Source organism: Atractosteus spatula, chromosome 9 (genome assembly GCF_055471065.1).
Source record: "Atractosteus spatula isolate fAtrSpa1 chromosome 9, fAtrSpa1.hap1, whole genome shotgun sequence".
Classification (NCBI taxonomy): domain Eukaryota; kingdom Metazoa; phylum Chordata; class Actinopteri; order Semionotiformes; family Lepisosteidae; genus Atractosteus; species Atractosteus spatula.
In genome coordinates, this window is record NC_142714.1 from 39,238,885 (window position 1) to 39,253,733 (window position 14,849).

Sequence of the window (14,849 nt, forward strand, 5' to 3'; positions counted from 1 at the left end):
CTCAATAAAGCTATTTTTTTCTGGCCTGTTAGTATGGAGGTAGTGTCTAACTGTAGAATTGAATACTCATGACTCCAAGATTCAGCCTAGTTCTGAAATACTCCACCTGTGGCCCTTGGACTTTTCTTTGCCACCCGAGCCACCTTCCTCAGTCAGCACTGGGGAATTGCACACATATACTATGCCAGGCAAGTTTAGCACTGTACCAGTAGTTGTAAGTAATAATAATAATAATAATAATAATAATACGCTCACCACACATCAGCTAACAGTGGGGAGGAGAACAGAGTTCTCAATTCATAGGTCATGATTGGTAACAGCCTGTGGGAAATTTGGCCAGGATGTCAGGGTATCATCCCTACTTTTTTTCGAGAAATTCCCTGGAATTTTTAGTGACCACAGCGACTCAGAACCTTGGTTTTACATCTCAAGGACAATGCCTTTTAACAGTATAGCAACCCTGTCACAATACTGGGGAATTAGACTGCACACAGACTGCAGGGTGAGCAACCCCTGCTGGCCCCACTAAAACCTCTCCCAGTAGCAACCTTAGTTTTTCCGAGGAGGTCTCTCATCCAGGTACTGACCAAACTCACACCTGCTTAGCTTCGGTGTTGCAGGGTGACATGGCTGCTGGCACATCTTCTTAATTATCACCGTATTCGTGGTAAGGGGGTATTTATTTTATTTTTCATACCCATTACCCGAGTTATGAAACAATCTTTTCTCTCTTCATTTGGGAATTCTTTGCTGTTACCCATGGTGATAAATGACAAAAGGATTTAGATACATGCATGCTACTGTCTCTCATTTTCATACACCAGTTAAACAGGAAGTATTGGAAGGCCACAACAGAATTACTTAAGACTGAGATGGACATAAAAAGTAGAATGTTGATGCAGATTAAATTTTGATTTTATTTTTAAAGATCTTTAAATGTGCCAACAATTTCGACACCTATCTGTTTGAGAAATAAAATTATTACTTATTAGAAGCAACTGCATTAGAATATTGTTTCCTATATTTCTGAGAACAAACTTAATAATCTGATGAATGAATTAACTAAATGGAAAGAATTAATAAGCTGGACAATTGATGACTTTGCTTATAATGAGGCAAACCTGTTATGTTCTATTTGGTGGTCTTTATCATATACTGTGGAAATGAAATAAAATCCTGGACTGAGAAAAAGTGAGATCCATTCCCCTTGGAAAAATACAGAAATACGCACACAGAACAAATCAGAAAAGGTCAGAGAACCTTGTTTTTTTCTATAAATCAGTGTGAAAAATCTTCCCAGGATAAGGTTCATTAACCTTCTATGCATAATTTCTGATGCCTACATACATAACATAAAACAATTTATTTTATTTTGATTGCCAAGGCATTTGTAAAACAGCACCGCAGCAATGCAAACTGACGTATAGCAACATACTTTACACCCATTCAACTGAATTCACACCAAAACAGAGTACATTTTTGTGGATAAAAGTTTCCTCCTGTCCCAAGATAGTTATCACATAATTAAAACGTGAGCATAAAGCATGAGAATCTAATGCCCCACCTAGTCATTGTGTGTGAGCAGATAAAGAACATATTTCATCATATTTTGCAAAACATCTCATAAAACCCTGTCTTCAGCATTCCTTGACCTTAACAAAGACTGTATTTTCAAATGCATTCACGGAATTATGCATACGCAACACCAGAGTGCACTGGATCTGACCTTCTCTATTCTCATGCAGGTTTTGACTTTCTTCACCCCTCTCCACTTTACACTTCCCGAGTGGCCTCTCCTCCTCCACTTTTCCAGCTTTTGTTCTCCTGTGCTATTTAATCTTTGCCATCTACCCTATCTTTCTCACACTTAAAAAAGGCTCCACGGCCGAAACGCTGTGTTTCCTTGCTTTTCTGTTCAGCATGGAATAAACCTGTTACCTGTTCCTTTGTGTCCACAGACATACTGGTAGGTTAATCGGACTGTGGTGTATGTGTGTTTCTGTGCTTGTGTGTGCCCTGCAATGGACTGGCATCTTATTCATAGTGTATCCTGCCATGATGGGCTCTGTCTCCCAAGTGACCCTGAATTGGACAAAGCGTTTAGAAAATGGATGGATGTATCTTTCTTTAACGGGTGAGAGAAACACACGATACAGATTGGCAATGTTTTGTATGTGACCTCTCTAGAGTATGAGAGCATGGGTAGTATGCAAAAAGACAAATTCCTAATACAATAAATTGTATATGGCCAATAAAGTAATCTTAACAAAGTGCATCATGGGTTAAGCTTGAGTTACTGAGTTAATTTAGGTGTAAATTGTGCAGACCTGTTATCAGAGCAATGCCTGTATGTGATCCTGGACTAAGAGAAAGAAATACACTCAGAAGAAATCAGAAAAGATTATAGACATTTGCTCCTTATACACATAAAAAAATGTGCTACAAAATAAGAAAAAAAAACCTCCAACCCTTCCTCCTATCACCATCTAACAGAAAAGGATAACAAAATAAAGCAGAAGAAGGTAAAGAATTAGACAAACAACAGGAGCAGAAGAGGAAGTTGGTTGAGGGAGGTTACTGTGACCTCTCCTTCCAAAATCCCTATCTCCATCCATAGCAAATCCACTGTATCATCCAGCCCCTGATGACTCCACTTTTACAGTATGTGCAGCTGTAAAATTAGTTTATAATATAATTATAAGGACTTATGTTTATTTACTTGCACATGCAAAAACTTGAATTATAGGGAATAAACAATGCTTTGTTCAGTTTACAGTATTTATTTTCATTAAAAGTACTTTTAATAAATATTAACGCTATTTATTATAACATTAACAGTTTTAACAAAATGGCAGAAATATCCCCTATTTTCTCTGAAGTGAAATGTAGTCCCATATTTGCAAAATCACCACTTCCAGAGACTTCAAGGTACCCAACCCTCATGAAAAGCGAGGTTTTATTTAATGTATTTTAAATTGCAATAAGCTTGAGTAAGTCATGAACACGAATAATCATTAGTTCTTAGCTCCTTGTATCAAACTGAACTGTCTCAAGAACTGTGGTGTGTTAAAATGAAAATTTGGGGAGCAGGGAAAGGCAAAAATGGGAGGAAAAATGACAAATTGTGTTTTGGGCTGACAAAATCTGAACTTTAATTGAACCTGGAATTTGGCAAAATGATGATATTTGGAAAATTGTCTAATAAGTCTAGAGTAAAAATACTGACACCTATAGTTCACACCCTTTTAAGAATGACTATATTGATGACAGAGACTGTTTGGACAACAACAGGGAGAGGCAGTAGAGGCTGAAAAGTTAAAAGCTGGGGCCAAATGGGCACCAGTAAAGACTAGAACCTTAGAAGCATGAAACACAGAGGAAAGAGAGGAGGGCATTTTGGAAGTGTAACAACAGTAAATTGTAATGAAAAAGGTATAGAAAGGATAAATGGATAAATGGGAGGGCAAAGAAAGCCTGGAAATTTGCAAAGAGGATCAAAGGGCCAGCTACTACAAGAGGATGCTGGGGTTTTTTTTTGTCAAATTGAGCAACATGGGATTTTAAGGAAAAGCCATTCTGGTTTCTACATTCGGCAAACTAGAAAATGACTAACCACAGCAATCTGAGGAAGGAAAGAGAAAGAGGCAACAGCTGAACTGATGCATTATGTATACTGGTGCCTTGAATGAAATGGGTTTTCTGAGAGAAACCGTTGCATTGCCCAAGTCCGTAACAATTAAAAACATTGCAAAGATGAAGAATGGGTGATAAGAACTTTAATGCCTTGAAACTGGAGTTTGTAATCCAGCGCCTGAATAAGGGGCTTAACGTCAACAAGCAGCACTAAGAAGGAGATGACAAGTTCATGTAGCAATCCTGGGGTGTTGGCGAAAGAGAAAGGGCTAGAGACAAGCTCTGAAATCAGAAGCGAGAATGAACTTGGACGTGTCATTGCGACAGACGCTGAATAGTGCAACATTTTGCTGTCTGAAGGGAAAAATGAGAAGTAAAGTCAGACTTCTGTGACAGGGATCGCTCCATAACTGGAAGGTGAGCAGTGCAACACCAAAAACATGACAGTGGATTCTGAGAAATGTCAGAACAGCAGGTTGCAAAAATTTCACCCTCTGGTAGAAACCAGCTGGTATTAGTAGGAATTGACTTGTATATTAGTGCACACCAGCACTACGATAGACTGAACTAAAGGCTCACATTTAAACTGTAATAGAGGAATTTGCCAGGAATGGAAATCCGTCTATCACCCAAACTTTCACATAATAACTTTCCATAATAAATTACATAAATTCAAAATGAGCAAAAACTGGCCTTTTGAGTTTGGGATTTGATTCTTTTTTCTTTAATCTTTCTCAATGGTCATTTGCTTTTAAAAACCAGATGTTTAATGAAACTTCTCCAAACACTATGAAGCATTAATAATAGATTTCTGCACTTGCTGATAATACAACAAATATGTAGCATACAAGGTCTGACCCACTTATTTTTTGCAAAATTCAATAACCTGGTCAACAAATATACAAGTAGATTTCAAAACTCTGGAGTTAAGGTTTAGATTAGGTTGTATAACCCTTATTAGGAATAAGCAGACATCTGATAATTTAAATTGCTTAATATACAATAGATATTTTAGTCTGGTAAAGTCTAAACATTAAAAACAAATTCAATTAAAGACATCCCTAAAAAACAGCTTACTCATTTTTAATTGCCTGATAAGCTGATGACAGGCTCTATTCTTTGCCAGTCCTATGTTGTATTATAGCTGAGTCATTGTCAAATAGAAATCCTATTTCTCAGTGTTTAAAAAAACAGTCCTGTGGGCCTCTTATTCAAATGGTCTGCTACATATTAACGTTTGAAAGTCTCTTCTACAATCAGTCAGTGGTTTCAGATATGCACTCTTCTGCAGTGCTTCTAAGAGTTTTTTAGAAAGCAGATCTCTCTTTAATCTTACTTCTACTTACTGTAATTATCAAGATAAACATTGACAGTTCAACTGGTAATAGGCTATTAATTAATGACTTGGGTTTCAGTTACACTGGGAACACTACCAAAAGAAGCAATAATAAACTAATTCTTCTTTAAGTTAGGGACTCAACTCCCTAACTTTCAGACACTTGTTCACTCCACAATTCAGTGAGGGGACTGATCACTTGTCCTGCTATGTTGCATATTCACTACAAGAAAGCTGTTTTTTAAAAATTCCCTCCAGTAGTGACTACAGGAGCTGGATGGAAAGCATTACATTAAGCGGCAGAGTCTAGTGTCTGGGGTTCCACTGTCCTCTGGTGTCCATTGCTGAAAAAGCACTTCATGTGGCTTCTCTAGTCTCCAGTTCTTCTGGCTTTGATCTTTTCAGTAAAAACAACTTCAAACCTTACATAAACCTTACTAATTCCTGGCATCTTAAAAATGCTGATAAACACTGAGCAAACGGAAAATCCCCAGGAACCTGGCACAGCACTGCAAAACACCTTCCTAAAAACAGAAAAGTTGTTAATCATACGGCTACTGACATGTAAAAGGTGAATAAAATGTTTAGAGGAAAAACGCCTGTAGTGTCCAAAACTGATTGGATTGAACACTGCCTCTGAATGGATAAGACACTGATACCCTGTGGAATGACTTCCACAGAGTCCAGAGTTTTCCAGTCCATGAGAAATTTGATTTCATGAACTTTGTGGTATATAGCTCAAAACTAAATAGCATTGCAGCACCAAAGGAAATGCATGCTCTCAGATTAGCCTTATATCAGTTTTAAAAAATCTACTAGTAAATATTTGTACAAGAGTTAATGTGTATGTGTGTTAATGTAAAACAATTTGAATCATAAATTAAACAAGTTTATATTATTTAATTCTCCCTATAGGTCCAGGATTCTGATACACCCTGTACATACAAAAATCACATTTTCCTACCACATCTGAATATTTTACTAATCACAAGTCCAAATGTTTTGTGTTAATGGATAATCCACTCAAGAATTCATGTTTATAGGTCATCACTAACAATGCCATCTATGATTTTGTGACCTACAGTGCCTTCCATACTGTAAATATTGGGATAGTAAAGTACAAATTGCTACATATTATTACATAACATTATTAACATATTGTATGGAGCGGTGACTCTGTGGCTAAGGATCTGTGCCTGTGATTGGAAGCTTACTGGTTCAAATCCTGCAGCTGGCAGAGGAATCCTACTCTGTTGGGCCCCTGAGCAAGGCCCTTAACCCCAACTGCTCCAGGGATGCTGTACAATGGCTGACCCTGTGCTCTGACCCCAAGCTTCTCTCACTGTCTGTGTGTCTGTGTCTCATGGAGAGCAAGGTGGGGTATGCGAAAAAAAGACGAATTACTAATGCAAGAAATTGTATAGGGCTAATAAAACAACATTATTACATTAACATTAATATGAGTCAAAAGTACTGAATGTTACTTTTTATTACTGGGTATTCACTACCCCCATGTAGTGTAGTTCACGTTTTTGAAAAACGTAACCAAAATAATTTGATCATTTAAATTCAAAATAGTAAGGTGCTGAATAGCTTAATTTGATTCTTCAGAGGCCCCAAGGGGTAAAGGGCTGGTAATCAAAAAAGGGGTGTATTGACTGGTGATGCTACCATTACAGTCTGCCAACATTGAAGAACTACTGTAGCAATCCAGGATAAGTACAGCTCATCAAAGTTGTAGAATCAAGATGTATGGGTGGATTCTATCAAAGTGGGTGTTTCTATAATAACATTTTTTTACAGAAATTGCCAGACATATGTGTCATACAGTATGTGTCGGATAAAAACATCTTTGTTGTTCAATTTTCCAAAGAAGTGTTATGTGTCTAATTTAAAACATTGCTGTCATAAGTGAGTTTACAAAATATACAAATTTGAGATACAAAGGCTAAATCATTTGCTCTTAATTCATAACCAGCAAACTAAAATGAAAACTTAAAAGGTAGAGGGAACACTTAGATGTTGCAAATAAAAAACAAAACACAAAACCATTCACTAAAGGCTGAAAGTAACTGCAATCCAGTACTAGACATTTTGAGCACAAAATATGGTTCTCACATTAGTTATTTCACGTCCTAAATAGCTTAAGTCAAGTTAAAAACCATAACTGCTCCAAATAGCTTTTCCCTATCCCATTACTTTTCCTTCATTTATTGTGATAAAATGCTCTTTAACTAATTTTTAATAGCAGGTGGAAAGTGTTGTTCCAAGATTGAGATTATTTCATAAAACGTAATGATCAACTATTACTTATCTCTTAGGATCATAAAACACTATCACAAACACAGTATATTTAATAAATTAATGAGGAATTAAAAAGTCATTGGAGGGATCTTTTTCCAACAGTGTATATTTAGAAGAACTTGGCCATGGATGACAAGATAGAATTAATTAAACAACAAGTGGAAAAGCATCACCCCAGGGTTATAATGTTGATGAGAATGCAGACAAACAAGATGGTGGAACTCCACGTACTGTACAGTATCAAGATAATTCTTGACATTCTCTGTAACACCAGAGACAATAAAAATACATTAAGTACAGTAGATAATATTAATGTCAGTATAGACTGCAGTTTAAAAACAAACCCATAATGCAAACAAAAAATTAAAATACCCATTTAAAAATGAATATATAATTAATTCACCTGTAAAGCAAAAAATGAACAGAAAGTAACTATTCTATAACTTAATCATTCTCAGCTATAGCAATGGAATACCCCACTGTTTGGAACAGTGTACGTATGAAAGTGGGAACTGTGAGGAATGAGCACCCTCATCACATCCACAATCACCACACATTTTAATGTTTGCGCTACACATCTGTCAAATATGTTTGCCGACATCTATCGTACAGAATTGAGTCTATGTGTTGGAGGAATGGGAGATGAAAAAACAATTTACAAGTCTTGAAAATAAATGTGGAATAAACAACCAGGCAGTAAAGGCACATCAAGTGTGACAGGGATGTTTTATGCTTTACAATATCTGTTATTTGCTGGATCTACAAACCTAGTGCAGAGGGTCCATAGAAAAATGTGCTGGAGAATCAGAATTAAGGATAAAACTGTCATCACTCCTTTTAAATGTCTTTCATGTGACCAAAACAGCACCAGCTGTCTTGTTAGGTAAATCACTTGAATTCACATACGTTCATATGCATACACTGCCAGGCTTGAAATGAAAACAAATTTCACATAATTTAAGGTGTCTACATTACTGAGTTTATTTTTTGGATTCTAGGTTAGATTTCTATATGTAACAAGGTGTAAAACATAATTATTAGTGTGCAGCGCTCCATGAAAGGTTTGGAAAAATAAAAAAGGGTCCACACGCTGGAAGAAGTTGTGGACTGCTGTCTCAAAACACAAAAGGGTATAGACACAAGACTTTCAGGGTTCAACTGCAGCATCAAATCAAATTAGATTTGATGTGAGGCAATCATTTTGAAAATGCAAGGGGGGTGATCAAAGTCACTGTGCATGAAAAATACCTTTATATAATCTTTCCTTAAGTATTTATTTCGCCTTCGGTCTTCACTGTGATACACTAGTGGGTGAGCATCAGGCCACTTTTGCACTGAGTCTGTTTGGTCCTGCTTTGGGTTACCATCATCTGACCCTGAGGGCTGTAAAACAACCGACAAACACTTTCTCACAAGAAGCAAGCCTTCTGGAATTCCAAAGAAATGATTAAGGAAATACCTAACATATCTCCAAAGAGTCATATCCCCTCCTGAGATTCTAATAATTATTTTAAAGGCTATTTCTTTTTGAAGATTAATATTCTTTAAGAGAATGTCTTAAATTTTTTTTAAAGAAATGTCAACATTATTGGGAAATCAAAAAGAGGACCACAGCACACATTTGCATTGCATTCCCAGTGCCAATTGATTTTTCTCTGTAGATCTAAAAAAAAGTGAAAATGTCTTGGATCTGAAAAGGGCATGCAAACACAAGCCTTGCGAGGGAACACAGTATGAACTACATGAGCCTACATGAAATAAAAACAAAAGAAAATAAAGCTAAATTAAGTGAAAATGAATGAATGACCTCAGAGAATGGACTGTCTTCCTCAGCAAATTCAGGCTCCTTAAAAACAAAAAGGAAAGGATACAATTACATTTGGAAAACTGTGGCTCAGCCTGCTCAGTTCCAGCTATTACAGCACTATCAGTTTTTCTTAGCACCTCTGTAAATAATTTTAAGCAGCGTTAAGAAAAAGGCAGCTCACTTGGTTCACTATTTTTAATACTTCAAAGAGCAATTAAGTTATGAACACAATCCTTCAAGGACAACTGCATTTCTTTTAAATATTAGGTTAAAAATACTGTAAACTCTTTAAGAAGGTAAGTATTCTTTATGAATACTTCTCTAAAACATTTCTCATACAGTATTCCTTTTAAGGAATTGTACTGTAAATCTCCTAAGAAATCAGGATGTTTTTTTCCCTATGGATTTTGAGATAAATACAAAAAATGGGTTTACATTTTTCTCTGACTGAATAGTTGTGCTATAAATGCTTATACTGTAGTTGGTGTGCAGTGAGGACTTATGCACAAGGTCTCCTTGTACTATGCAAAATAGCTTACTTTGAAAAATCAAGAGTTCAATGTGCACTCAGCATCTCAGAACGCATGAGATTCTTTGCGTGGATGCCTTAATAATGTTAATGTTCACTGGGAAAAACTTTCTTTTAATACTTCTGAGAAACTGTACAAAAAATAAAATGGAAAAGGTGCTTGTTCAATCACAAGTACTCCAGAGGCTATAGTAGAAATCATTTAAGGGGAAATGCACAGTTCTCCAGTCCTCCTGTTTGAAAGGTTAACTGTATAGCCTTTAATATGACTTGTTGATTACATCAGAATAAAATATTCTACTTGTGTGTGTGTGTATTCCAGAGGCTTTGGCATTAACTCAGCTGTAGCCTTCATTGAATAAAACAGCACACAAACAGTGCACAAAGAAATTAATTGAAAAGTGTTCTGTCAAGTTGTCCGACTGACTTGTGAGATTTTTTTTTCTCACCAATCATTGGAACTGAAGCAATGAGTACAATTAATGTACTTTTAACAGGTTCCACATTGTTTTCATTGCCATCTGGTATGCTACAGTATGGATTTTGCTATAGAAGACAATTTCATAACATGAGACTCTATTTTGCAGGAAATCTGTGCTTTCAATGTGAAAGTTTTAAAGGTTCCTGAATTACATGTCAGAAAAAATAAAAACAAGATGTATCTAACGCTATCGTGAAGATAATGTAACAATTCATTTTCTTTTTGCTACACATGATGAGTATGTAAAATGGAAAAACAACATCCATTAAAGAACAAAATATTTCCATGAATTTGAACTGAAGATGGGTGGGCATAAAAACATTGCTTCGACAGTTTTTTCACAGAAATTGAATTTTCTCAGCAGTATGGGTATATTAAGTTTAATCTTGTGACATACTATTAAAATATGAATAAGAACTTAGGCATCCTATCATTCATTACAGATAGTACCATAAAGCATTTAATTACTGCACATGTCCAGATTTCACTTTTAAACTAAGAAGACATCTAGACAAAATCTGGCTAATTTAATCTGCTGTTATGCAAATGTAATGGACATGTTGTGACAAAATAAAAAACAGAGATAGTATAACAGACAAAAGCCATACCTGCACTACCAGCGGAGACTCAGATGTACTTCCCTCTTCTAATGATGTGCTTTAAAAAAAGAATAATGACAATCGTTATATGCATACAGTATGTCAAAAGAATTTTTATTTATTTTACAGGCTCCTGCCAGTGAAAACAATTTACTGTGAAGTTAAGCAATGCCTGTAGACCCTGCTGTTGTGGATAATGGGCTCATTTCAGGAAGTCATTATTGTTATTGGCATTAAAGGAGGCTTCACACCTTAGCAATGCAGTCAGTGCCATTTGTTATCTTATGGAAAGTCAACAAAAGTTTAACATTTTCCTCAAATTTGGTGACAGTGGTAAAGAAAACAGACCACTAACATCTGTGTCAAGATGATGCAAATGGAAACCTGGTTCATGCCACTGTCTGAAAGTGACTGGGATTCCATAAGCACAGTTAATGGTGAACATCCTGCACAACTGTGAGGAGCTTGTAGTTGCTCACAAGATGAAGGGCTTGGTATGTGGGTGGACACTGCAAAAGAGGGGTTCTCACTGCAAAAAAAAAAGACACTGCTCACTAAAATCAATGTGCTTATGCGTTTGTAATGCATTCCTGCATGTATCTAAAGTGTCTCACTAGAACCTTCCTGTGGCTTAATTCCAAATCCAGTTGCCCTGTTACAGTTAAAAACAGAATTACACCATGGAATTTACATCCAGTATTCAAAGCCTTGAGGCAATACCTAGGAAAAGCTTAATTAAAAAGTATAAATCTTAAAACCACACACTTGAAGTGGCTGCCCTTTCTTCCTAAGGTTCCTTAGCCTAACAAATAACTGAATTTTCATAAAACAGGTTACTACATTTACATTAAAATATTGTTTTATGTAATTTTTATTACTAAATGACTTGGCAGACTAATTTATCCAAAATATCTTACATATGAACGTATTTATACATCTGGAGACTTTTACTGGTCCAGTCTTAGTGAGGTACCTTGCTCAAGAGTACGGTACAATGGCACGGACCCACCTGGGATTTGAACCCACCACTTTCCAGTTACAAGCTCTGCTCCACACTGCTAAATGCAGTGTTTAAATTAGTTATTTTGAACATATAGTTCATACTGTTAATTATAACAAATAGTATTAAAATTGATAATACATATTTCCAATGTTATAGTAAACATTTCCATCATATGAACTGAATTTTTGATTTAGTGATCTAGTGTTTAAACTGGGAATGCAGACTGGGAAATATCACTACTGTACACAGTTTATTAAAAAAATATTTTGCATTTAAAATAAATGACTCCTGTCAAGTTTTAGACAGTAAAAGAAGGGATTGAGGAACAAGCATCTTACTGCTGGTAAAGTGCATACAATATTAGTAATGGAATAATTCATATCAATAAAGGAAGATTCATTTCTCATCTTAAAGCCACAAGATGTATATTTCCTTACCTTCGGATGGATCTTGCAGGTGACTTCTGTCTACTGTTTGGGCTGCTTCCAGAATGACTAAGAAATCTAAAAAAAATATCCAGATTATATGGGTCAATAAAAAAAAAAAAGATTTTTTAAAGTTTCACCAAACATAAAACAGAATGAAAAAGGAACTACAGTAATAAAGCTTAACAACAAAAAGTAGAAATGCAGACTTTCAACTACTGAGTACCTGAATACAGGTGTGAATAAGCACAAGTGAACAAAAATATGTCCCACCTGACTGACTATGTTAGTCATAGGAAGAAGAAAAAGGGTAGCTACTGTACAACATTAAGGAGGGACAACTGTGAAGTTTACACATCTCGCGATAACACAGGCACTGCTGTATATCAATTGTGTTAGTACACCAATATTCACACAAAAGATGCTTTTGTAAATCATGAAAGTCTCTAAGTCAAGAAACCGAGTATTGGAGACAACTTTGTTGCAATGTTGCTTCATATTTGAATTGAAGAAACAGCACACAAAACTAAAAAAAGACATTTCACAATCACTGTTGTTTCCTTGCTGAAAAAGAAAGCTGGCAGATTATCATTACTATATAATTATAATTATATAATTAATAGGGAGAAACTTCTCAAAACATTTAGTCATGTCTAAGAAGTGTGTCCTGTCATACAGGGCCAACAATTACAGGCTACGTGAGAATTTAATAAAAATTCTAGTCAAGGGAGTATTTGCTTCAAAGGTTTCCATCATCCAGCCCAGAGGTTCACTCTTTGAGACACAAAGATTTAATAAAGAGGTGTAGCACCATTATGAGTTTATTTTTAGGTGTATCAACCATATACTCACAGAGTGAATGAGACCACAAACTAACTTCTTAAGCTTAGAAATCAAGTACTATTAATAATTAATTGCTTACACTTATACAATGCTTATCTGGACACCCCACTCCAAGCGCTTAACAGGTAATGGGGACTCCCCTCCACCACCAATGTGCAGCACACATGTGAATGCGACAGCAGCCATAGTCCACCACAATGCTCACCACACATCAGCTATCAGTGGGGAGGAGAACAGAATGATGGAGCCAATTTATAGATGCGGATTATTAGGAGGCCATGGTAAAGGCAAAGGGGAAATTTAGCCAGGACAACAGGGTAACACCTCTACTCTTTTTGAGCAACGCCCCTGGATGTTTTAAAATGACCACAGAGACTTAGGACCTTGGTTTTACATCTCATCCGAAGGACAGGGCCTTTTTACAGTATAGTGTCCCCGTCACTATTCTGGGGCATTAGGACCCACACAGACCACAGGGTGAACATCCCCTGCTGGCCCCACTAACATATCTTCCAGCAGCCACCTTAGTTTCTTCCAGGAATCTCCCATCCAGGTACTGAACAGGCTCACAGCTGCTGAGCTTCAGTGGGTTGCCAGTTGTGAGTTGTAGAGTGATATGGCTGCTGGCTAGGCCAACATGCCTTAACCTAGATGTACCCACAGTAATAAAATGACACTAGTATTTTTTGACAGTTTTATTTTACAGTTTACTTATTAAACAATACCTCAGATCCACAAGTAAGCCTGCTATTTTTTTATTCAAGAGTATAGGAACCATATGAAAAGTAGTGCATGTTTTAAACAAAAAGGGGGCATAGTTTAATGTATTTTTGTCATCACATTCAAGAAAAAATGTGTTTGCTACTTCTTATCAATTCCATTTGCCATTAAGGGGTAATTTAAAAAATATTCAGGCTGGAGAAACATTGAAAACAAAATTGCTACAGTATTGGGATTTAAGTTTGACTACAGAAACCACATTTAATCCAAGCTGGAGCTGGACTGAAACCATGAATAAGTCAGCAAAACACAAGAAAAAAAAATCTTACTGACTTAATACTGAAGTATTTGTAACAAACACTGAACATGATTTTGCACTTCTGAAAAGGTCTATTTTTAAAAAATATATACTGAGAGCCAATAAAAATACAAATGAGTTGTTGCCAAATGAGTTTGAATGCTCAAAACTAACAAAAACTGGATGGAAAATAAGGCAAATGTGTTGATGTGTATTCACCTCTCTGAGTCAATACTTGTTGGAAGCTATGAGTCTTTTTGTTCTCTGCTGTGTACACCTGGAAGGTGCTCAGGTTCTGTCACCTTAGGTGGGGGTATTTGTTTTCTTGGAAGCAAATGAATGCTTGTGCAAAGTACTATAAATACCTTTGTAAATAATGTCAAAGCTAATAAATTAAGAATTAATTAACGTACTGTGGTAATAAAAGGTTTATTCATCCAGCCCACTGTCTTGTTTATGTTCAAATTGAGCACTTTTTTAACTACTTAAAACTGCCAACAAAGATAATAATCTCCACTTTTCAGTTGTCTCTATATTGAAGTTCAAGTTTTTAATCCACAAATTTTATAATCAATGGAAATTAAGTGTTTAATAGCTAAAAATAATAATAAAAGATAATTTCACTTAAGAGTTTAACTGGAACAAATACTGCACTGGCTGTATGCATAAAAACACTTTTCGTTGTAAAAGCACTGTCGGAACCTCCTTGGCTGGGATAAAATTAAGAACGTCAACACATATGCTAATTGCCAAGTACTAACCCCTCATGGCTGCTCCTTGTTTACCTCAGACTTCCTGAATCCCCCCCAGTAGAGGCCTGCCGTCATGTTAGGGACTTGGAATGCTTTGGCTGGTGCGTTGGCGGACATTA

At 36.2% G+C, this 14,849-nt stretch overlaps 1 protein-coding gene across 3 annotated transcripts in view; it reads right to left on the reverse strand.

The window, feature by feature from the left end:
• lrch2 (leucine-rich repeats and calponin homology (CH) domain containing 2) overlaps positions 1–14,849 on the reverse strand; it is a 111,438-nt gene that overhangs the window by 28,131 nt on the left and 68,458 nt on the right. For 2 of the 3 annotated variants that reach the window (XM_088925652.1, XM_088925653.1), the window contains 4 exons: positions 12,130–12,195; positions 10,699–10,747; positions 9,081–9,119; positions 8,522–8,656 (listed from right to left, as the gene is read on the reverse strand). In XM_088925652.1, the coding sequence (XP_088781778.1) occupies positions 8,522–8,656; positions 9,081–9,119; positions 10,699–10,747; positions 12,130–12,195 (289 nt within the window). The remainder of the gene's footprint in view (positions 1–8,521; positions 8,657–9,080; positions 9,120–10,698; positions 10,748–12,129; positions 12,196–14,849) is intronic. The other variant, XM_088925651.1, reaches the window with a different exon arrangement.